Source organism: Agelaius phoeniceus, chromosome 3 (assembly GCF_051311805.1).
Source record: "Agelaius phoeniceus isolate bAgePho1 chromosome 3, bAgePho1.hap1, whole genome shotgun sequence".
Classification (NCBI taxonomy): Eukaryota; Metazoa; Chordata; class Aves; order Passeriformes; family Icteridae; genus Agelaius; species Agelaius phoeniceus.
Genome location: NC_135267.1, coordinates 52,532,281 through 52,558,693, shown reverse-complemented (window position 1 = coordinate 52,558,693; position 26,413 = coordinate 52,532,281). Strand labels below are relative to the sequence as shown.

The following is a 26,413-nucleotide window of genomic DNA, read 5'->3' as shown; positions in this document are numbered from 1 at the left end:
TTCATCTGAGTAGCAGAAAGGCTGAGGCATATTGCCCTTTTCTCAGAGGCCATTCACATTTTCAGCACTTTCCCCTTTACAGCATGCTTTTGGGTCCTGATTCCTCAAAAGGAAAGTGATGCACAGTCCTTGAGCTGAGGGAGCATCACCATGAAACAAGGCCAGCAGAGCTGTCCATTTATTCCACAGCCATAAAATGTATTTTGGCCACAGTTTCCATTGCATAGCTGCTACTGTGCTATGAGATCTGTGGGGTGGGGTTTTTCTTAAGTCTGACTTTTGTTTGTTAGACCTATTTGGAAAAAAAAAAGCTGCTTCAACTTTTCTATTTCCAGCAACAGAACATAATTTATAATTTTTTCAGTAATAATTATGAAGTAGAAGGATGGGAGAAAGTGTAGGAAAACAAACATGTGGAGATGAGATGTATTTTCCACACCTAAATATAATTTATTCATACGTAATAGTATTTGTCCAAGACTTTGGCAATTCTGCTCAAGTGTATCTGAATCAAGAATAAAGGATGAGTGAACGGTTGCTGAGTTTTTTACTCTGCACTCTCCTTTCCAATAATAAAAATTGAAAATGGATAAAAATTACATTTAAGAAATCACAGAAGAAACTTCTAACTTACTTCTTCCTTAAGACACATGCACGACTCTTAGTAGATTAATAGTAGCTATATTTGTGAAGCTTTGTGCAGTACTAATGAACTTTGCTATTTTGTGGCAGATCCCTCAGCAGATAATCTCTTAATAACCATTCATTTGTGGGTTTCATTTTGCAAGTAACAGCATGAAATAAGAGAAGGGGAATGTTTAATCCTGAAAAACATACATGCTATCCTTCTTACTAAAAAAAAAAAAAGTGCAAAATGTAACTGAGAAACATAGAAATTTTTTTATGCTATTGCTTTTTGTTTAGAGCATGAAGCAGTCAGACACGAAAAAAATGTTCCCCTTACAAAACCAGGTAAGCACTCCTGTATTTTATTTTTCATATTTATTTTGAAAATGTTATTTAAAGAAATAGTGAAATACAATTGCATATGACAAATGTCCAAACCATTGTCCTGTGATCTATTTTGATGTATAGAATGGCCCTGACATATTGTACCACAAACTAAATAGCACAGTACATACTTGTAAGGCTGGTTGTCATTTTAAGATATAGATATATGTACACACCAAAGGTCAAATTTCTGTAATTCCATTGATGTCAAAGACATATGTCAGCAAAGAATTTGAACTGCTTTCTGAAACTGCTTACTTTAAATGGTTCCATTTTTCTAGTTATTTGTGGGGGTCTGCCTTTCATTTGGACTTCAGAAAACACTTAACCTCCCAGGATGAGCAATACTTAAATTTTCATCCATTGCAGGTATCATATGATATAGTATTTAGATCTTGGTCTGGCACCATCCACAATCTGTGGCAAATGTCTCTGATATCACAGCTCATGCACAGTCACACTTGCACATGACAGAGCAAAATTGATGCTGGTACAGGAAGGAGCATTGTTCAGTTTCACTGTGGACTGTCATCATGGGTTTAAAAAATGTCTGCTCCATGCTTCTTCATGAAAGGAAATAAGGGAAGAATTAAAATTTTTTATTATTATTATTAGTCATCCTTAACTCTAGCAAACCAATTTCAGTCCATAAATGAGAACACCCCTAATAATATCATTCATTATTAAATTGTTGTTAATTGCTGTGAGATTAGTAAAAATATGTTTTGATACATGGAAACATCTAGAATAAATAAAGCCTTTCTCTGCCATAACAATATTCTGCCAAACCTGACTGTTTTGACCATTTTTCTTTCCTCTTTTTCCTTCCCAGTCAAACCGAAAAACACTGCAAGTACGTGTAATGACTTATTTCTTATGGAATATAAATCTTCTTTTCAGATGCATGTTCTCTAAATTTGCATTTTTGCAATTTTCTCATGTTAGATAATGCTATTTTCTTGCTTATACTACAGATACTCTTGTATTCTGTCTGCTTACTGACAGCCAAACACAACAAAATCAAGCACATTTATAATGCAATATTGTGAAGATGCAAGATTCAAACTGTATTTGCAATTTTTGCTCCCTAGAAAATAATGTAAATTACACTGGTAGCAAAACTGATATTCTGGTGGGTTTAGATGAGTGTAGATGTATAATTTATATCTATGCAAATATACTGTTTATTGAAAACAAGAAAATAGCATGTAGTATAACTGAATTAGAGAACCTTTTCCTTAATTCTTTTACCATTTGGAAATTACTTACATTATTAATTCACTAAGCACGTTGTTGGCCTTGTTCCAATAAAATCTTTTTTTAATAAAAAACCTAAATTAAATTAAAGAAAAGAAAGAAATATTCCCAATTTAGATTAGTTTTAAGGAGGATTCAAGGGGAATTTGTCACATTGCAAAAACTTCCACTGAAGTCATGGGATATTGTCCTTTTTAAGGTTGTTTTTAAGAAAGGCTTCTGAACAGGTGAAGACTGGGATCTATGCTTATTGTGGCACATTACATACTGCAAAGCATGGTCAGACAAGAATCAGAAGGACAGTGTTTGTACTGCTTGCTTTGAATAGTGAAAATGCTGAAGTGTAGACCTTCACAGAAGAATTAGTTGTTGCCTCTTTAGCACAGGATCTGTGGGGGCTTTTTGGTGTTGTGCCTGACATTTCAAGACCAAACCACGTGTTATTCTGGTGGAAAGTAAGCTGATGACAAGGCAAAGCAAAGTGATTCACTTTAACTTCCTAGACCAGTCACCTGTGCTAGGTGCTTAAAGTTAGAGAGGATGAATCATGCTCTGAAACACCTGTAGGAAAACAGGGTTACTCTGAACCCCAGGTGTAAAACAAAAGTGTGAGCACAAGGCATCTGAAATGTGCCTACACAGAAGGATATCCTTCAGCCCTGAACTGCAATGTTCCATTTTTGAGTTATTATTGCAAAATTATTACTTTCTGCGAAGCTATCCATGGGCTTATTTCCATTTTTGCCAGTATTTTCAGAAAATTTTGCTCTACTTAATTATATTATCCACTTTTGCTCAGTCTTGGTTTCTCTGGATCTGTTTACTGACACGTAATGTCTTCTGCAGTGATTTATCTGAGAGACCCAGTGATGGCACTCACTACTGTTAGAAGCTCATCACAGATTTAAGTAACTAATTCCTTTTGCTTTCATCATAAAAATCACTGTCTACAATGCTTTTTTATCGAGAGCTATATTACCCTGGTATATTGTGAATATAAGGAATAGCCAGGATATTTTCCCTTGACCTTTGCAGAGGGTTGTTTGTACCACATTCTTGAGCTTATATTCTGCTGCTTGAAATGATTATAAAGGTTAACAGTACCTTTAGAAAAATGAAAAAAAAAAAGAAAAAGAAAAAAGAAAAAGAAGGAAAAAACCCAGACCTATGGTCATTTACAAAAGTAATTCTCTATACACTGCCCCTTTTTCTGTAAACGATCCTTGAATAGATCAAGCTTAAGATTTTAAACACCAGAGCTGTCTATTTCAAATTGATTTTCTCCACTTAAATGAGAGCACTTAGTTAGATCACTGCCTCCTTTATTTAATACATTTTGCTTCATGTATTTCTTAGCCAGGTGTACAGTGTACTTACCATAACATGAATGTAGCTGTCATGTAATTCAGTATGAGTTGTAGCAATAGACACAAAATACCCACTGATTTTGGAGTTCAGGTCCAGTGGAATATAAAATAAATTAATATATTTATCCTGGGCTGAATTCATTCACACATTTAATCTTGTTCAGTCTTATTGTAAAAGCAAATGTGGTTTAAGTTACTAAAGAAATCGGGTAATTAGGGAATGCAGGTATAAACAGAAAGACAAGGCTGAGTTTGAGAACTACCCAAATTAATCACACAGACAATTTCAGAGTAGGAGCTTGCTGCCATGATCTAACCTGCAGGCAGGTATACACCACATAGTCACTCACTCAATTTTAAAAGCAATTAGTAAATCATCTTATTTTTCACTCTTTCTGTTTTAGTGTGCAGGAGGGTCTTTGACAGCCATTGACCGTACATCAAACTTGAATGTGTAATGAAACAGAATTAACTCCCTGCATACTGACTAAAGACTCACAAATTGTGAGACATTGCCTTGTACAGAAAACAAAGCTGGTGGCAGATCTTAAACACACAGGAATGCCAAACTGTAGTTTGCAATCAAGAGGAACATGTAGACTGATATTTAAAAAAGACCTTAAGAATTGGCAAATTATATTCCCACTTAGGTTTAAAATGAAAGCTCCATAATAGGAATAATATGTGTCCCAATGTTCTCAAAGTCAAAGTTTGTTGATGCATTGAGAATAGGAAATGACCCTAACATTTCATACAACAGAGGGTCAAACCTACTGCCCTTCAGGTCAACAGTCTTCCTGTACCTGACTGTCCAAGGAAATCAATTAATCCTAAATTAGGGTACATGCACATAACTGGGCCCATCCAGATCCCTCAAAGAGACACTCCTTCAGTTAAGAAGTGAGAGCATGAAACTCTTTCCTAGATTCAGTACCTCAGAAAAAAAATCTTAGTTTTTTCTTCTGAAAATGAAAAAAACATATTAATTATTCCATGGGTCATAATGCAGTAATGTGTCATCTTTAAGAAGCTACGAGCAAGATCATAACTAAAAAGTAAATATTAAAGGACTTTGGCATGTTAGCATTTAATAGCAGCAAAACTGGCCTTTGTTGAATGCCAGTAGTACCTAAGCATTGAGCACTGACATTTACAGGTCTCCTTATGGGCCAAGACTTGAGTGAAAGTTTCCTGGGATGCATTAGGGAAAATGATGCTTAATTGCTCGGTCTTCCTGTGGAAGAAGCATTGACTGAAACATTTTCACCTTGGTGTGAGCTGATGTTCATTTGAAGCCAAAACTCAGCAGGAAGAAAGTACAGAGAAAGCTCAGTCAAAGGAATACCCTTAAATGCTTTGTGATCTTATTCCTTTTTTGTCCTGCTCTTAAGTTCTAAGAAAAGAGGCTTTTCTTTTTCTTTCAAATTGTATTCTTACATAAAAGTGGGACTAATGAAGCAGTGATGGGTTAAAAATTATTGTATTCAAAATGACAATGTAATTAATTTCTTTGATTTAAAATGACTGATGATGATTTACATCAGAGAATTTCTATCTGTTGGATTGACCAGTTTTCATCAATTATTTTGGGTATTAAAATAGCACAGGAATATATGCTTCTCTTGTGCTAGGTGGTGTGGAAAGATTTAGTCAAAATCTCTCAAGAGATTTTATTCTTAAAAGGCAAGTCAAACTGCTAGTGTGGGAGAAACACTTAGGGGTCAATGCCAGCTATTCAAGGTCAGTGTCAGTCTTTGGATGGGGGAAGTGAGGATGATAAGAAAAGAGAGGTAACACTTAAGCTGAATACATTTTTTGGAAAATAGCATAGTCAGCTATAACCTTAAAGGCACACTTAAAAATGAGTCTCTTAAAATATTTGCTTGCTGGAAAGCTTTGGTTGGCACAGTGTTTGCATTTGCAGGAACCGTTGTATGCTGGATTATAGTACTTCAAGGAGTGAGACTGTTAGCTTTCAGTGTGAAATTTTACATACATACCCATTGTCAAGACACATTTGTTTGTAAATTAATACCCTGAAGAAAAGTTGCAGATGAAAGAGATCATCTATTTAAATGGTTGCTTGCCCTGAAAAACCATGGTACTGAAATTCTTGTTCTTTTCCTTCTCTTCCCTGTCCCCTTTCTCTTCATTGCTGGTTATTTTCCTGGAGAGCCAACAGCTGAAATCCCAACATCAGGTAAATATTGCATTTTTCTAGTATGCCTCATGGAAAGAGCTAATGAACATACCAGTGTTGATTAATGCACATTGCTCATGAGCAAGGAACAGCGATAATGTAGAGCAGAATAGGTGAAGTGACTGTGGAGCACTGCAGCTACAGAGGTCTCTGCCATAGGCTCTTCTTTCCATCTGATTATGTGATTTTCACTGCTCACCTTCTGCAGCATGTTCTGGTGAGCTACACACAGGTGTTCCTCACTGCAAGAGCTGGTGTGAATGAAATGACACACATGCCAGAGGACACTGAAGAAAGCATTATTGCTATTGGTTGGATGATGCAAAGTGCAAATGAACCATTTGAAGGCAGCCAGCTATTTTTGTGCTGCAGTCAACAGGCAATACTGAAAAGGGCTCAGGTGCCTGAAGTGATATACTTTGCTTAATTTCAATCTGCCATGATTGGTTGAATGGAGTCACAGACCAAATGCTTTTGCAGCTGGGGAAAAAGGATGCAGAAAAGGAAACAGCACATGCTCTAAGTGAATGTAGACTAGGAAAAACACCCCCAATTAAATAAATCACAATCTATTGCTGCAGGACTTTTGAATGATCACATATGGCAGGTATAAAGGTCCATCTAGCTCTGTATCCTGGAGATTTTTGTTTGTTTCTTTCAGATGTTTGAGATCACTCTGGGAGAGTAAGAGGCAAGCAACAGGCAGAGTCCTTCCCTAGTGTATTTTGGCAACAAACAAATAGGTAAATCTGGCAGTAGTTAGGGAATTTCAGAATTCAAGTGCTAGTCTTTATCAGGATTTTCTAAACTACTCTACAACCAGCAATATTCAAAAAATTTCTAACCACTCTACACAAAGCCCTGAACTGCTAGTGCCACTAAGAGTAGCAGGCACTGTTGCAATATTACAGACACTGTAAACATGCCATGAGACACATTTACCACAGTAATTCTTCCAGGGAAATTACCAGTGAGACAATCTTTGCACAATGTACTTACTGTAAGAGCCCTGTATTTCTTATGCCTGTCACTTAATGTTATTTCTTTTCAAATCTTTCTAGCCACAAAAAAACCAAAGACAATTAAGGAAAAAGAAGGTAGGAATTTATTCTATGTGTTCATATATATGTTGAAGATCACAATAAAAATAGTATGAGATTGCAAATTTGCATGTTTGAGGCAACCCCTAAAATATCTGTGTTAATTCTCAAAGAATTTTAGTTGAAAACTCTAGGTAAAATCTATTCAACTGTCAGTTTACCAAACTTTACTGTGCTACTTTTTCTTTGTAGAAAAAACAACTGCGAAGAAACAGCTGAAAGATGAAAAAACTAAAGGTAATAAAGGGATGAAAATCTCTGCAAACAGCAATAAAAATGCAAACATTCAGGTTTGGGGGATTTTATGGGATTAGAAAGAGGAGCTTTTTTAGTCTTTCTACACACATGCAAGTAAACCAAAAAGACGAAATTGTACATAAATCCCCAGTAATTGAATGTCTGGTGCCTCCTTTGCATATGAATATCAGGGATTAGATCAGTGCATCCAGTCTGGCTGCAGCGCTGCCCTGCCTGTGACCTCCCTGGCTGGCACAGCAGGGACCAGTGCAGCCCCAGCACTGCAGCCCAGGATCAGCAGGACCCACCCAGTCTGCTCCTGTGCTCCCTAAAGTGGTAGTGCAAAGTTCATTTCCACAGCTTGTCTGGGGCCTTAGGTCACCATCCATTCCATAAAATAACTCTGGTGATACAAAATAGCTACACAAGAAGCCCTTTTGTATACACAAGACAGACTTCATGATCACCCATATTCTGGCTAACCTCTTGGTCACAGCACTGCCTTGATTGTTTCCTCACAGTAATATGCAAATAGAGAAACACTTTCTGTTATTCCTCTAAAGATAATTAATAGCAATAAATTACAGTATCTTATTAGGTAAGTGAGTGAAGGCATAAATATCCTCTCTAGATTGGTAAAATGCAATGACTTGCATAAAAAATTTGCACATTGAAATCTCAAACCTCAAAGGATAGCAATAGCACTGGTGCCAGTTCACTAAACTACTGCCTAGAAGCAGTTTACTTATATGGTTATACTGGACAGAAAATGTATCTGTTTAAATAATTTACTAGGAGAGTCAGGCTTTAAAAAAATCTGGTATATAGAAATTCTTATCTGAGAGATGATTCCAAGAAACAAACATATTTCTTATTGAAATTTATTTCAGTATTTTGAGCTGAAACTGTAGATTAATTTATTATCTATGTTTTTTTTAATGTGTCCCACCAGTAAAAGAAGACCCACGACATCAAAACCTGACATCAGGTACATGATTTTTTCTTTATTGTAAAGGATTCAGGAAAGTGTTGGTTTGTTGTTTGTTTTTGTTTGGTTTGTTTTGGGTAGGTTTTTTTTGGTTTTTTTTAAGGGAGATCACGCAATATTTTCACATTTCTAATTCAAGTCTATGGAGCAAAATGTGAGACAAGCCAGGCAAATCAGGCAAATCAAATCCATAAATCTTGTTCCTGTGAAGAATGAATTGCTGGAATGGTATTGCTTTACCACCTTTCTAAATTTTTAAACATATATTCATCTGATTACCTTATAAAACAAGAGGTCTGTAATTCATATGGCAGTGCAGTGTTAAAAACTAATGTTTTCTCCTCATAGAAAATCTTTTCTGTAACAAAGTCACATGTTCAATTTGTTTTCTCCCACATTAATAAATATTGTCTCCCATCACATTCTGCCCCCACTCCACTCCAGCAAAAATGGTGAATAAAGATCAGCATCTCAGGAGAAAATCTCCCTCCATTGTATAATAATTTTTTTACTAGTTTACAGCAAAAGGAAATATATATTCCAGATTCTTGACTAGTATAAATTAAATTAATAGCTATGACTTCAGTGGAACTGCATTAATTCATGACAGACAAGGATCAAAGTCTTTAATCTCACCTGACATCTAACTGGTTTACACAGAAAATATGAGCTACATATGAATATGGTTCCTCCTAATGCAACTTTGTAGCCTTAACCTACTGAGGAAAGTATTTCACTTCTAATTATCCAGATTATTTTGTTGTATATGCTTTTTTGACTTCTTTACTGTAAGTAGAATGATTTAGAGTCCTACAATCATGGTATAAGATGTGTAACATATGTGCAGTTATATGTATATATTTATTTAGAAATAACTATTTATCCATATGTAGAAAGTTTAAATCATAGAAAAATAAAAAAGATACCTAAGTATAAAACAAGTGCAGAACAATCTGTTTTCAAGAAAGAGAGAGTACAAATTAAGTGCTAAATAAAACTTGGATTGGTTACCATGTGTATTATACAAAAGTATTTGCACACATGGCTCACTTTGTTTTATACAGCTTCATTTTTTTTCATCTCATTTTCTTTAACCAAGAACACAGAGATAAGGAGTCCATAGATATAGATATAGACTAGATAAGATATAGATATAGACATAGATAAGATATAGACATAGATAAGATATACACTTTTATTCCTCTTGATTATTATGTTATCAACTGACAGATACAGAAGGTAGAATCCATGTTGTCAAAATTTTATTGCTATTTAATAACACAGAATTTTTTATAGATCAGGAAATGTTCATCGTAATATATAACCAGTACATTGAACCAAAGATTTTGCCAGGAGAGAAAAGAATTCTCCTATGCAACAAAATCTCAAATTTAGTGTAAAACAAAAATGTACTACAAATTTTCTCTCACTGGACTTTCTCTTGCCCACCAGACTCCTACAAAGTTTCCATCATTCAAAAACTGTGTTTCTGTGACTTTTATCTACATTACTTATGATGATTGTTTAATTCAGTTGTATGTTATCACTGGGCAATTTTTCTCAGCTAGATGTTTCTCAGATCATGAGCAGCTCTGTGCAAAATCAGTTCTTCATAACTGGCTTCAGAACTTACTATGTAAGTGTTCTTAAAATATTCATTTTCCACCAAAAAGAATGCTTAGTTTTCAGACCATGGATAAAAGGTTTCCAGAAGAACATCAAAGTTACTCTTTTGGATGTTGGTTTTATGTATTTGCTCAAATTGAGAATTTAAAAGTTTAGACCAAGTCCTAGGTCATGTATACTTGAATTGGAACTTTATGACTTTCACCTGTTCTGTTTGCAGATTAAGACAGTGCTTTTTCCCCAGTTCACTGAATACACTGAATAAGTTTATTTTTCTGATAAATGAAAGTAGAAAAGGATTTACACATTCTGAGCTAATCTAAAACTTTAAATAGTAAATCTTCAGTCAGCCTTCAAAAGCTGAAGAGATTCCCAGTTCTTAGATTTTGATCAGAACTCTTCAACCTTTCCCTGATATTAAAAAGCAATCAGATAAAGATTAGGCAATTTTAAAAGCTGTATATAGCTGCAATTTTAGAATGAGCCACATTTGAACAGAATTTTAAGCATTACTGTACCTTTCATAAATAATGGTGCAACGTGCAGTAGACACTAAATTTCACTCTCCTGTAGATCTGCAAGCAATTAATTAGAATGCTTTCCTCTTCTTTTTCCTCCCCTAAATGTCATAGTTGACACCTGTACTGAGGCTGAAATTTACCAGCAGCAAAAAAAAAGAGAATTCTTGGAACTTCATTTTTATTTCTATCTTATAACAAATGTATTTGGAAGCACACACAAGCAGTTTTTTGACTCTTGAAATGAAATTTAAGGAGAGTAAAAATTCAACTCTCTCATGAGGATTATCTACCATAATCTTTATATGAACAGCCGTACACTTCTACATGTTGAATTTTTTTTCAAGGCTAACATCAGAGAAAGAAAATCTAAATGGATCAAAAGTTCATTATATTTATCCTAATTACCTTCCAACTGCCCTCTTAAATTAAAACTCTGGAACTAATGTATATTGCATTTATAATACAGTGAGTTGAAGGGGTTGACGTTTTTACTGCCCACAGATGTGCAAATGTGGCAGAAATAAAGAGAGGCTGTGTGGCAAGAGCATGAAAAGTGAGAATTCATTAAACTGATACTATTCCCATATGTTTGGTTTGGTTTTTATTTTAATTAGAATAGAGTGTGGATTACTCTGAAGGTCAAGTGAAACCAAACCAGTCATGATAACTTCCTTGTAGATGTGTCATAAATAGACTTAGATAATTTGTGCATCTACCCTCATACATTATTAGAGGTTTGAAACTTTACTTAATGTGGGAACTGTTATACTTACTGTTTAGTTAAAGAACTTGTACTTCTGTGAAAACTGAAATCAACATTAAGCAGAGTTGGAACACTGTTTATATGAACATACTATGCAAGAAGGAAAGACGGAAGGAAAAGCACCTCACCTAGATTTTTCATGTATTTCTGCAATGATAGACATTCTCAAATACAATACCTATTCTCAAATATTTTCTAGAATAAAGAGCAATCATTTCATCATACTATCAATTTATATTCAATGCTCCATATTAATCACCACACGAAAACCTCAGCAACTGCAGGGGGTGAATTCATTATATGTCATAAAACCATGTGGGAATTGGTTTATTACTGAGGTTGTTTCAGTCCTTTGCACTTTCTGTTCAGTAATATATTTTCCAAAGTTAAGATGACTTCCAAGTCTGCAAAAGCAGAAAGTTTTATTTGGTGTGAGGTTTGAAATGACAGCCATTTGGGAGACTATGAAGGAGGTTTCCTCAGTACTGAGAGAATGTAAACTTGTCAGCAGTGCAATGCGTGAGATTTTTCCCATATATAATTATTTTGAAAGAGAGTAAGATGGCTTCATTTTTTTCCTTGGTTCTGGAGCTTTTGAAGACTTTGGAGTAAAACATGATCTTTTTCATCATTCTGAAGTAGCAAGTTTTGTCAAATTCATTAAGCACAAACATTGGTAATATTCTATAATACAGAAGCATTGAACGACTTTAAAAACATTGTGTAATGGTCAAAAGAGAAAGTAAGAACTTTGCAGTGCAGAAACTATATTCTGCAGAAACTATAGTTCTGCAGAAACTATAACTGCAGAAACTATATTCTCTGCTCTCCTTGCCACCCAGTCTCTGTGTCTCAGATGTATGATGGTTCTGATATACTCTCAGCAGTTTCTTCCAGAAATTCAGCAGCATGAACTTGTACTGACTAGAATTTTATCACCAGAATTCAGCAATAAATCACTAATATTTATGTTGTTGTTTTCTGGATATGAGACAGTCTGCTGTTTGCTAGAATGTCATTAGAAGGAACTGACACTCTAAGTTTCAGAATTTCTTGTAAAAGATCGGTTCTCATTTATTTACAAGACCTGGGTCTCTGTAGGTTATTCTCATTAAGATTTTCATCACAGTCTAGTACAAGAATTCAGCAATAGAGCAGGATGAACTGTGCACTAAGGCTGCTTGCAGGAGAGTCCATGTAGAACATCCTCCATTCTGTGGATATACAGGAATGTCTCAATATTTCATGTTGGTCAGAATTGTGAGGACCAAACCTGTATATGTAGACCTTCCAGCAACTTGCTATTAGTCATTCCATTTTCCTGAAGTTGGCTTTTAAGCAAATACTTAGAGACTAATCTTATCACACTTGTCTAAATGAAGACGTGGAGGAATACTGACCATTTAGAAGATGCATATGTTTAAAGAGCACAGTTAAACCATGCTAAATGCTGGAGTGATCATTTATTAAGAACTAAGGTGACCTTGATTTAATTTAGTTTAACCTACTCTGGAATTTTCACTGAGGCTGCTTTAATTCTGAATGAGCATCTACACAACATTTTATATGCACTAATTAATCTCTTTTTAATTTACCTTGAATTAATCTTGTTTATTTTTTCTATGCAGAAAAGTCATCCAAGGGGGAAATTTCAGCCATATTTTCTGAATGAAAACTTTAAGATCTGTCCTGAAACTGACTAAATGTCACTGGAAAAATTCTAATAGATTGCAATAAGTTTTGAAACTCAAAATCTGTAAAGACATACCAAAAGGAAAACTAAATATCAGGTTTTATGTTAACAATGAGTTTATAAATAGCCTCTCAGCATAGTGAGATTATAAATTAAATTATGAATTCCAGAGATTCTACTTAAATGACCAAATGTTTAAGTTTTAGCTTTCAAAACAAAACAATTTCACAGTGATAATCTACAAGTTCTTTGGGTTCATGTTGTTTTTCCCACAGGAGCTTCTTCAACATCCATCCCTTGCTCTGAATTAATCTTTTTTACTTTTGGCTATATTTTGTAATTTAATTACCTTATCTAGAATTTATTTATTGTCTTGATTTGTAGAATTGGGAATTACTGAGATTGAATCTCAATTCCTATCTGCCAGACATGTTTTGAGTATGACCAAGTCCCTTCATCAGGCCCTTGACAAAATGCAGCTGTAGGTACTTTGCTTTTAAAATGATAGAGACAATGATAGTTTCTTTATACCTTTGTAGTCATTGTGCAGTCTCTAAGGGGTTAAGATGATACTCTTTCACAGCCCTCTTCAACTGGAAAACCTCAGTTTTACAGCTTCTATTCTCCAGGAGGGCACTAGTGTTTCTGAGTTACAAAATAATGTAAGTGGAGTGCAAGCTGCATGTTCCTCTCAATTTTGCACAATTCCAGATCCATCAATACAAGAGTCATTGGTACCTGAGGTTAATATACAAGACATCTATTTGATAGGCCTGTTTCTCTTTCAGAAACCTCTTTATGTAAAATACTTCAAAACAGGTATCCGGTGAAATAGTTGCACATTAAATTTGGTGCTCCCAGGCACACCTAGTAATGTATAGAGATGGCTCATGTGGCTCATGCATATGCACAGCACTAAGTTTAATATTTGGAGAGCTCTGCAGTTTACAATGGAGAGATATTTCCTGGTGTCTTTGAGGATCTGCTTGGTGAACATGACTTCAAATGTGGGCACTGGTACTCAACCTAAATCTTGCTCAAAGTGGCTGAAGTCCACCCTAAGTCTTGGTGCACAAACATTATTAGACCTCTCCCATTACACTTGTTAATGTGCCCCATGAGCTAGGAGTGGTTTTCTATATTAAAAGATTATGAAAAAAGTTCTACCCGAGAATACACCAAGGCAAAACTCACAGAGACCAACTCCGTAAATAAAGGACATTTGGGAAAAAAATTAATTGGAGGATAAGCAAAATTTTTAAATGCACAAAGTAATCAGAAGCTATGGTTTTTTGCAATTAACTCATTAACTGATTCCTTCTTATGTTAATTCCAAAATTTATTTATCTAGCAAATTATTAAAGAAATACCTGTGTTTTCTATAAATGTGGGACAGACTGGTGAAACTAAACATATAAGCCTATGGGAAAAGAATGACTATGAAAAAATTTATTATTTAGTACACCAGTTTAGGTCCAGTAGAGAGAAGCTGTTTTGCTTAGATTTGAAAAATGAACCCAATTAGTAATGTTATTTATGCTGGTTTAACAATGAGTTCATTCTTTTCCCTTTAACTGGGTCAAAACATTTTTTTAAAATTAAACTAAAAGGCTCCAAACATTTGTAAATATATGTGAAATTTATTTCAAGACAAATGAAGCAAAAATATATCCATATAAGTCTCTGAACAATTTTGCCACAAACAAAATATAAATGTTTAGTATCTTAGTGAACATTGTTGTGTTCATTTTGCCTTTTAATTTGATTGGCATATCTTCTTAAATCACATTGCAAGAGAAGTGAAAAAAGTACATATTATGTATTCCCATGACATACTTTGTGGAAGTAAAGCTATATAAAAAATGTGATTGTTCAGCAGTTTTCCAAGTCAGAGATTATTTATCATTGTTTCAGATAAATGGCCATTTCTTCAAATCCCTCTTCAGCTTTAGGAAAGTAATTGCTGTCATATTTTTTCATCAGCATAGGTTTTGTTTTTAAAAAATTATCAGCTGAAACCAGGCTTCTGGATATTGGAGTGAGTTCATGTTTCTAGACTATCATCAGTATAGTGAAATCCTGTGGAAAAATCCTAATTATGTGATACAATTTTTAAATAAGTAGCAGCAGATGTTTCGAAATATTTTAAGAAGGCAGCCTATTGAGTTCCTACAGTTTCTTCCTGTCTTTCCTTATTCCCAGAACTGTGCAAATTCAGGATGAAGATATTCTAATTTAGCTCCATTTTTCATTGTAAGTAGCACACAGGCACAGATCTGATCTTTTCTAATCTTAAGCACTTAGAAAAGAGCATATTTTCTCCATGGTAAATCAGAGAGGAACTTCTCATCTGAAGGGTTACTCATCCCTTCAGAATCTGAATTGCATCCCAGCTTTATGTCACATGGCTAGAGCTAAATCCAGAATGTAGTGCCTCCAGTTCCTGTTGTCAAGCATGGTGAATTTGGTTCTACCGGGGTTTGCCAGCAGTTCAAATTTATCATACAGTTCAACACTGTCTCTTTATTGAGTTTTTATTGTCATAAAAGAAGTCCTGCTGTTCCCAGCAGAGCAGTTGTTATTGAGGAAGTGTGTGAACATAATGCTACACAAAATCCAAAAATCTCTCAAACCTTTATTTAATAAAGATTTCAGTTAGAATGATAACTGAAATGAAGAAATCACTTGCATCATTCAAACACCAACTTCCCTTTAATTATCTGCTTAACTTCCTTATCATACACTGTTTCCCTCCTCTCCTTTCTCTTCTTCTCTCCTTACCTTCTTTCTCTACTCCATGCCTTTACAGTGAAATAAATATATGGTATTAACATCCAGTTACTTGGTATCCATTCTTATTAACATAAAAAGACCCCTAACTGTTTATTCCTTCTTCTTTGGTTTCATCCTTTTTTGTGCACATAAATGTGTTTGTTTATAAAATTTAAACCAATTTTTAAATTTGAATAACAGTTATTTAAAAACAATTATTTTCTTGTGATATGTTGAAATTACATTAGTTGAAAGTTGACAGAGTCAATGTCATTTCAACATGCCTAAATTTCATGTCCAGTACACAATGTGTCCTACCATGACACTGTCAGTGTTTATTGAGCAATAGCAAGAGAATCCAGTTTGATTTTGCTGCCCACCAAAACCACTGTACTATTACTATTACTGTTGCACTGTGAAAAAGTTTGATAACTTCTGGTCCTTCTTATATACAATTTTTAAATTATTCATCCATTTGCTCCTATGTTTCAGTAATACAACAAATCATGCCAGTACTGGACTCCTTAGAAAACTCAATGCTAGCAAAGTTGTAAAACCTGTGTGCTCTGATTATTGCTATGCTTTGTTGGAAATGTCTGCATTGCCACATATGTGTTGCACTGTTACATCTTGCATGGTTTTACTGTCTAACAAAAAGGATTTTTTGTAATGACTCTTGGGGGAATGTCACTTTGGGGATGTTCACACATTTACGGGAGAATTACGTGGTTTGTGTGCAGTGACCGTAACATGGAATGTAACAATATTCCATAAATATACAGCTTATTTATCCATTTAGCCTTCTTGCTAGACAAGGCAAGAGCCAGTTAACAAAATTTTTTTCCTTAAATGGTTGTTAGATGTAATCTATCACACTCAAGCTAAAAGACAGAAATAATAAATTTCACCTCCTATTGCAAAATTGGTTTTCTTAGAATAAAGATCACATTCATTGAGCTTTGTTGCTATGTTTCAAAAAGAGCACTGACTTTGACAAATGACAGATCATAACTGTTCTTAACCAGTTCTGTTCCCTTAATCTTATATATATTTTTATATATGTGGTGATATTTTCCCCTCTAATGACATTAACTATAATGAGAGTGCCCTTCTAGTGCAATTGATTAGATACATTTTCATCATATTTTATACTAAGATAGTGTTATTAGAGACATGTACTACTGACTTTGTACTATTTTTTTTCCACATTGAAACACAGATGAAGACTGATTTCTTTTGTGTTTTCAGCAAAAATTAGGGGCAAACTGGGACCACAGACACTCCACATTATGGAGCAATCTTCTTTTTCTCACTTTTGAGCATTTTTTGTGAGAAAAGGCATATTAACTCTTATAGAATAAATCTATTTTACCTTCTCCAGACCTTGCTGGAGAAGTTCCTCAAATGCCTGAAAAAGAGCTGTTAAGGAGAATCTGAATTCTCATGGCTATAATAACAATGTTATTGCTAGTATTTAATTCTGCTCCTCAAACATCTTTAGCCCTTTTTCATTAAATAACTTATTATCTGACAAACCCCTTGATAAAACAGGTATGAAAACTTGGACAGTCTTTGCAAAGATATGCAATTAATTGTATTGCATCACAGACACTTTGAAAGGAGCTTTGGGAGCTACTTTCCAAATATTCTTCATTTTCTTTTGTTATTCAAGGCACAAAATTAGATGCAAAATAAGTGTCCTCATGGTATAATTGCTTTATTTTTCCTGTCTATATATTTTCTATACAATGCTAGAAAAATGTCATTTGTAGAGGATGTTTTTAGATATATAGAATTGACTTAAAGTGGTAGTCATATTTCTTGTTTATTTGTAATGGACATATAAATGTTCTCTCCCCTTCTTTTTCCCATGCTTCTTCCCATTAAGCATTGTAATTTCTGAGAATGACAGTAGTATGACTGTATAGCATGATCAATAAGAAAGGAGTTGAAAAGAATTTATTGAAAAATAAATAATATAATTTTTGACCCAAATATGTTGGTTTGAATAGCAGGTATCTATGGGCCATGTTTGTTGTGAACCTAAGAAAACAGTATTTGGTCTCCTCAGAGGCCCTCAGCATTCAACTTTTCTATTGAAGAAATAAAATGCAATTAAATGTGATTAAACTAAGACGTAATTAAAAGTTTCACAGGCCCACTAAGCAAAGAGATTTACATTCTTCTTTTTAGCAAGTGTGAAGGCAAAAAATTGTGATATTTATAAAAGATTCCACATGATTTATCTTCCCCATCTGCCCTGTGCTTTGTCTGGTCACTTTGTCATACTGTAATGTTACCAAAATATTACATAACAGGGCTGAAATTGGCAGGAAAAGAAGGGGAGAAAGGGGGAACCACTTGCTTCTCTTCCTGACCCTTTAGTAAGTGAAAAAATCTTTGGTTACCAAATCGTTGGAACAAAATCTTTTGCTGTTGTGTGGTTCAGTTTTGATGGCTGAAATTTGTTTGCACTTCATGTGCATTCCTGAGAAGTAAATAAGTGTAGTTGTTAAAGTTTTTCTTTTGTTTGTAATTGCTTACTGAATAGTAGTTTCTAATACTATGATTGTCTGAATTTTTGTGTTTTTGCATTTTTTATTTCTATTAGGACAGCCTCTGAGTGAAGAAATTGGATTCAAACTAGAAAATAATTGTCACACATTCTCTGTAATTTTTCCTTAATAACCAAACTGCTATTGCCTAAAAGAGTTTTCTTTTTAATGAATATTTAATTTGGTGACTTGCATTACAAACAGCTATCTCCTTATAGAAAGGAGACTTTAATCATTGTAATGCATAAACAGGAGCACCTTTATACTCTTTAGGATTATAAAATTTTATTATAGGATGCGTTCCTCCTTTCTGCTAAAGAATTGAAAACTCCAGGAGAGTGCTCTTCCAATACTCCTCACACTGGAATATTGCAAGAGCCCTCTGTGTGACATGCATATCACTTAGAGATCAAGAGCAGAAATAAGCTCCATTTTTATACATTATTGGGCAACTGTGGTAGGTACTTAACATTTCCACTATATAAGCCCTAAACAACTTCACAGAATCTTTGAATCAGGGGGTTCTGATTGTTTCTTCTCTTTCTGGAACTCATCTTGGCTGTTCTCTCTCTAACTGATTTCCATCCTGGCAAAAATGACTTAAAGTTATACTCTTTTCTTTTTTTTTTTTTTTTTTTGAGAAATTTCCTTAATATCCCTTCCCCCAGCCTTTTGGAAATTAATTCATCTTGGGCACCAGATGTCCTCATATAAGAGCACCAGTTCTAATGTCTTAAAAAAGTGTTATGACACTTTTCCAGCATTGACTTTTTTGTTTACTCAGTAGCATTCACAAGGGGAATTTAAGTAATTATATTAATTCTCATAAACTACATCCTAAACTAAAGTATAGCCCAAATATAAGGCTTTTTTTCTTTTTCTTTGTGCTTAAGCTGATAACAATGTCTATTTAATATGTCTACTGATAAACCACATTTTTCTCCTACTGTTCCTCCTTTTTTGTTTTTGGCAACATTTGCTCTGAAAATATGAGACAATACATTCAAAGTGAGAACCCTCTTCAGTTTTAAAGACACATTCTGCATTCATATTGAATGTAGGAATTGCAAAAGCAGTGTGGAAAGTATTTGTATTCTTATTTGCATGCCAAAATTCAAATTGTTCTCTTGAATATGGTTTGTATCATAACACTGTTGCAGACACAGTAGCAAAAATGTTGTTATTTTCTGAATGAATATCTTATCTGCATGTTTTGCAGCTGAGGTTTGCTACATAAAGCAGCCTAAGAAGGGTAACATGAAACAGAAATTGTAAAGAAGACATAATAAAAAGTGTAATACTGAAACTATTTCATCCTGTATAGATTTACTATATGGACAGCTGACTTTATTTTACCTAAAAAAGTTTGAATATGATAGAGACAGACAATTCAGTTTTAAAAAAGTATGAGGTTCATCAGCCATAAAAAAAAAAAATAAAAAGAAATCTGAGAGACTTACCAGAAAATATGGAAACCTACAGTATGTCTATTTCAAAGCTCTGATTGTTAATTAGCTAAAATATAAAATATCTGTTCCATCGAGGAATGATGATGAATTTGCTTTTATAAGTGAGTAGTTTTGCACTGGGAGAATTAATAAGACACAATCTACAAAGATGGTATGGGAAAAAAGACTTTTTTGATAGTTTGACTGTTTCCAAAACCTGAAAATTACATCTTTCTCTACCTACATTTGGAAGCATAACACCTTGCTTATCAAATCTTGTACTCTTATAAGTGTAGCCACTAAATCACACATACTCTACAACATATCAAAATAGTTCAATCTTTTACCAAGTGAATCTGTTTAAGTTTTAAATCATGTGTAAACATTGCCTTAGTATTAGGATAAACTCATTAGGCATTGTGCCTTTAGTTTGTCTAATCCTCAAAAGAACATTTGAAGAAAATGGGGATTTTTCAGAATGAAATATTTTGGATTAATTCCAAGGAAATCCAATTAAAAATTATTAATATAAACTTTTTTTTATATTTGTAGATTGTTGAAAAAAAAAACCACAAAAGTTTTTTTCAAAGCTCTTGGATTGAGATAAAGATAATTTAATAGATAAAACAAAAGGCCACATGCTCAAGCAAAGCAAAGCAAGGAATTCATTCACTCCTATCCATAGAGAAGCTCCTTTCCATTCAACCATTTGCAGGAAAATAGAGCTCCATCATGGATGACCATTGCCTGGAAAAACAAATGCCATCACTCCAAATGTCCTCCCCGTCTTTTCTCCGCAGCTGTATCTGCTGAGCACGATGCCATATGATATGGAATTTCCCTGTGGTCACTTGGGCTCAGCTGTCCCTACCCCTGTGCACACACTGCCCACGCACTGGTGGGGTGGGGTGAAAGGCAGAAAGGCCTCAATTGAGTTAGTCCTGCTCAGCAGGAACTAAACCATTCCTCAATTATCAACACTGTTCCAGACAGAATCCAAAACATTGTCCTATATTACCTACTACAGAGGAGACAAAACCTACTCCAGCCAAAACCAGCACATCCTGGAAGAAGTATGATTGTTTTTTCCTCCTTACCTTAAAACCTGTTTTACATATCCTGCCTTTTCTAGTTCCTTGTTCTTATTCCTGTCCTCTTTTTTGCACTCTTTATCCCATCTTGCTTTTACTCTTCAGGCAGAGAAATAAACAAAACACCCTGTTGTTCATTGAGGGTTTTGGGGAGTTTTGGTTTTGTTTTATTGAGGGTATTTGGTGATCTATGCAGGAAAAAAGAAAAAAAAAAATATATATATTCATATATATAGCCTGCAGCCAATTTCAGCACTGAAAGTTTGACAAATTGGAAACAAATTATGTTAGTCTTATGAAAATAACGAGAAAATTTAACACAATTCATTACTACTATCCCTATTTCTCCTGAGGTTCCTCTTTATGCAACATTTTTCTGATGTTTTCTAAAGATAGATGGTAAGTAATGGGCTGTATAAACATTTGAATATCACTTCACCATATTGAAATCAACATGAGTACATACCAGCCAAAAAAACTCTGGTATCACTTCACAAACACTGCAGATAGAAATAATGCAACAAAGTATTAACATTCCAAATAAAAAAATATACAGTGATATTTAGCATTACACATTCCAAATAAACATGATTCCTAGTTAATTTCTACATCTTTTTTTTCCAGTTTAGAATTGTGGGCCACATTATTATTTTGTAGCTGCTGGCTGAGTTGCAAAAATCATAAAGTTTGCCCTTTCCTTTCCCCTTCAGGAATTTAGTGGCTTTTAACAAGAGATCATACATGAGGATTTCAAATGAAAGATTGCAGCAGCTAGTTCTACTAGTGGTTTTAGAATAATTATCAAGTAACACTTCTGGAAAACACTGTGCTGTCAGGCATGCTATAATTGCAATACATAAATAACCTAACCATCCTTAAAATACTTGCAAGTATGTAGCTTTGTATGTTGCTTTTTTACAGAAGTTTGTGAATACAAGTGAAGGAAAAAGAGGTGCATTTTTGCATCCTGATAGCATGTAAAACACAAGGGGGGTAGTAAATTTTTTTTACCTACAAGTAAAATATTTATTTATATTTAGTGGGGCTAGAAAGTGCATGGTGCCCTACTTGCCTTCTTCATGAAGAAGATTGTAATTGACTTTTTTTAATTTTCATTTTTGTATCCATAAAAGAAATACACAGAAATAGTTTCCTTTTAACAGTAAAAGGGGAATTTGTAATTGGCATTTTTCTTCCTTTAAGGAATTTCTCTTTGTCAATTTTGCATCCACTGTGATTAAATTTTAGGGGATTTTGTGTTAGTGGGATTTTTTTAAAAGATCTGATTGAAAAATCTCTGACTAAGTATTTTGGTAGGACAATACAGATTTTAATCATAGTGGGTTTTGTGGCAATACATTGTTTTTAGTTAATTTTACTCATATAAGTTACCTTAGCTCAAGAATGAAGTCTATTTGTTGAAATTATGTCTCAGAAGCTTTCTAGTTCTGCCCAAGCATGTACATAGAAGGGTCAGTGGTGGAGGACTTAGCACATTCACCCAGTCCATGGCTTGCCAAGCCTCACAGGAGAATCTTGGTCTGACACATTTGGGCTGTGAACTCTAATCAGGGGAGTTGCTTTATCTCTGTTTTCTAAAAAATGCTGAGATCCATCTCACAGAGAAACAGAAACACTGAGAATTTGGGGGGAAAAAATGCATTCTAAGACTTAGTAAAAAAACAGTAAGTCATTAGATCCAGAAGGATCTAATTTCCAATTTTCTTTTAAAGTGGGTTTTCAGACAAAAAACCTTTGCATGAGTCAGGCAAGAAAACCACTGAGGATAATACCACTGGGTGGAATATACCAGCATTTCTGACACACTGCTCTGTTTTCCACCATTTAATGGGACTTGGAAGTCAATAAATAAAGCCTGCACCCCAGTTTATAATGCAGGGAGCCCAAGAGTCCATCTCAGTTTAGAATTGTCACAGAGAACAACTAATTTTTTTTTTTAATGGGATGAACATCAGGGGAAAGAAAAAGTCATCAGAAAATCATCTGAATGAAAACTGACTTGTTTCCAATGCCAACATTCCTCCAGCCATTTTCCCAAACACCTAACTGATTAAAAACTGTCTTAAAATCTTGTCAATGTTAATCTCACAGTGCAAAACTCAGCTTTTCAAGCAAATGATATCAATTCCATCTGTGCTGAAGCATGTGCTCTTGAGAGCTTTTAAAACATGATGAAAAGTGTGACTACATACACAGTACTCAAAAATTAAAAGGGAGAAAAAAATCCATGACTGTGAAAGGTCAGAAAATAGGTACAGTAATTTATGATCCCTTTATTCACAATAAAAGATAATTCACCTGAAGTCTAATAAAATAGAGATGAGTTAGATATGAATTAAATATGAGTCTTTCTGGAACTCTTCAGTGTATCTGAAAGTCACTGTGAAATATAAAAACCCGAAAATATATGTGTGAGTTTTGGAGCCTTACATTCAGCTATCCCAAAATGCAAGTACCCTGGGAGAAGGAGTAGTATAACTCTGAGAAAAATTATGTATTTAAATGTGAAATTGTCCGTGATTTCTCATCGTGTGCTACAAGATCTCTCATTGAGCTTTTTAGCTAAAATCTTGTTGATATGTGAAACCTGGCTTGTGATCACACTAGAGATTTGTGATGTTATAACTGACTTAGTGGGAATGAAATCATGCAGATGTTTTCAAAAGAACATGGAATAGACTCATGGCCCCAGTTTGGAAACCATAAACATTAATAATCTCTTCCTTGTTTTCCTAGCTCCTGTCCGCTACTTTCAATGTGTCTTCCTAAATGGACCTAATGGATTTGGGCTGCAATTTCCTATTAATTCCCCTTCAAACAAGGAAGAAAAGACTCACTCAAAGACTTCCAAGAGAAAGACAAGGAAACCGGGGCAGTAGAGAGACTGAGTCCTGTGATCACTGACATTTTGCACTTTATCATTTCTGCTGAGGTCCACAGTAGCTACAGTGGTACTTGTCATTGCAGGAACGCGATCCACTTGCACGCATGTACCTGGAACTGTTTCCATGGGGCAGCGGCAGAACAAGCAGTAATGAACGGTGTTTAACAAAGATAGAAATGTAAAAGTGCCCAGTTTCTCATGGAAAGGCTGCAATGCTAACAAGGCATTGATGTGACTGTGTGTGTGAGCATGTGCGTGTGTTTTCATGCCTCTTTCGCTCTTGTTTTTCTTTACCTACATGCTCAGCATTGAAGTGAGTCTGTTTTCCATTTAATCTTATCTAAGGAGTGAAAGGTTGAATGTAGCTCTTATATCAGCAAGATTGCAAGACTAGCTGCAATCCTAAACCATTTCTTCTTAATGTTCAATCAAATTGCTGACAGGAAAATGCCTCACTAAGTCATGAAAATGTGCTCTGTGACTGGTGCTATTTTTATGTCTCATTGACCAGTGTAGCCTGAATCTCACACTTACTCGGAGCAGCTCAATACACTATCAGTAAGTTGACTCCACAAGTCATGTTAATGATGAATATTTCTATTTAATCTGAAACTTAAATGGACTGTTTGCCCTGCCTGTTGGTGAAATACAAGCTCTTCTCTTCCTAAGGCCCTAAGTGAGAAGAGAAAGGGAAACCAGCTGTCAAAGGTTAAGAAAAACACTGTTTTACCGACATGGAGGTTCGGAGAAACAAATGAAGTAATTATAGTGCTTCCACTTCTCTTCCGTGGCTAAATCAGATTGTTTTGCAGCAAAAGCCATGTAAATGGACAATATAACAGCCAACAATTTGCTATTAGCTTAAGCCAGATGAAAAGCTAGGATGTGAGATGCCATTCATGAAACTAAAGCAACCCAAATTTGCAGTAATTATGTGATTTTGATGCTGTCTCAGATCAGTGAACAAAAACAAAACCAAAACCAAACCCAAACAAACAAAGAATCAGAAAAAAAATGAAACATAAACGCATTAAATCATCCAAGTATCTTATTTTACTAGATTAAATGAAAGAACTTCCTCACAGCACACTACTGTAAGTGGCTTACAGTAGAACTGAAAGTAGATGTGCTTGTCCTCAACCTTCTTTTGTGCATTTATGAAGAAATAAAGAATTTGTTGCCCTAAAAAAGAGACAAGATGGCATTTGATCTATTTAAAGGCACATGAATGAAAATTGGCATATCACCAGTCTATGTCTGGCAATGTAAATAATGCCTTTTTGCAAGCTGCTATTTGTTTGCATTTCCTTACTGTATTTTTTGCATTTAACCTGGGAAATATACAGCAGTGACCTTAGTTATGTAGTTGGCTGCTGAAGCAACATGATCCTCTTTGTGCAAACCCACTACTACACACCAAAAACTGTACATCACTTTTTTATTTTTAGTATAGACCAAGATAGCATTGGCCTCCTCCCTCTTACACTCTCCCTGCCCATCCATCTTACTTTAATCAAATAATTGACTCATGTGAGTTTTGGACCGCTGATTCTTTGACAGATTACTGCAATTCAGAAAGATTTGCTGTTACACTGCTGGGTCCAGTTGGTATTTTCTGATTACTGGTCATGGCCTTACATGAACTGGATCCTTGGTCTTAATGTGCTCTAATATTGCACAGGTCATGTGCTGCAAAAACTGTCATTGCAACAAGCAGTTTAGGCAGTGGTGACTAGAAAGAGGTAGGAACAGGTCCTGCTCTAGAAGTAGCTATTCCCATGTAGAATCACACCATAGACATGAGTGCTCATGTTGAATGTCCCCACAGACCCTGTGAGATCTGGTCTGGAGATAGCACTGCCAACAGAGAATTTTTGATGGTAGAATTATGATCTTCAATTTTCTCTTGGTGTCTCTTTTTATATTTCCAGCAACTTTTTACATCCAATTCGTGATTTTGTATATATTATGATGGATGTTATTGCCCTAGGTTTTTACTGTGAAAGCTGTCTTAAAAATGAGATTTTAACTTTCTGAAAAATCATTTAATTCAAGATTTTATCTAATGCAAATAATCAGGACAAAAAAATTGTATACTATAAGCCTTCATTATCTTCATCTTCTTTTGGAACTTTTTTTTTCATTATAGTCATTATAGTTAGCCTTAATCCTTCCTTCCCATCTGAGATGGGAGATAACCAGAATTTGTTCTGGATCTCATTTCCATAATGTTTCAATTAAGAATGTTTCAGTGTTAGATATCTGAAAGCTTTGGAAATATAAACAGTAAATATAAAATATAAATTTATATTTATATTTTATTTATATAAATTTATATTTATATTTTTATTTATATTAACTATAAATATAAATATAACAGTAAATATAAAATATAAATATAAAAATTTTACATAAGTGATGTAAAATCAGTAATTTAATTTTGTTTCCTCATCTATGTCACTGCCTAGAAAAACAGAAAAAAACAGGTCCACTCTCAGAAGCGCAAGCATTTTTCTCTTTAAATTCACCTGGAAGCTTTAAAAAATTTCCTGGTTTGCATGGTTTTACTCAAATTAGCCTGAAATATTGCACAAACTTATGCTGTTTGTTATACATTTTGGAAAATAAAAAATATAAACCCTGCTTCAGTGGCTGTGATATGTTGTTCTGTGAATTCAAAAGTGCAGGACAAGGGTTTACATATGCAATCTTTAGAAACCTGTTGATTATGAAGATGCAATTAGGCTGGGAAACTTACTAATCCAGCATTGTATTTACTCCTAATGGGCTTTTAGCAATACTTAGCCAGCTTTTTTACACACTTTATTGATTTCACTCTGACATATGGAAAGCTAAATGGTTGCTGCAGTCATTCAAGG

At 34.6% G+C, this 26,413-nt stretch overlaps 1 protein-coding gene across 1 annotated transcript in view; it reads left to right on the top strand.

Annotated features, from left to right (window-relative positions):
• Positions 1 to 26,144, top strand: part of LOC143693555 (uncharacterized) — a 114,299-nt gene extending 88,155 nt beyond the window's left edge. Inside the window, exons 21-27 of the mRNA XM_077175248.1 lie at positions 925 to 972; positions 1,844 to 1,864; positions 5,809 to 5,835; positions 6,897 to 6,932; positions 7,128 to 7,172; positions 8,125 to 8,160; positions 23,387 to 26,144. Of these exons, the coding sequence (XP_077031363.1) occupies positions 925 to 972; positions 1,844 to 1,864; positions 5,809 to 5,835; positions 6,897 to 6,932; positions 7,128 to 7,172; positions 8,125 to 8,160; positions 23,387 to 23,529 (356 nt within the window). The 3' untranslated portion in view covers positions 23,530 to 26,144. The remainder of the gene's footprint in view (positions 1 to 924; positions 973 to 1,843; positions 1,865 to 5,808; positions 5,836 to 6,896; positions 6,933 to 7,127; positions 7,173 to 8,124; positions 8,161 to 23,386) is intronic.
• Positions 26,145 to 26,413: the final 269 nt, after the last annotated feature.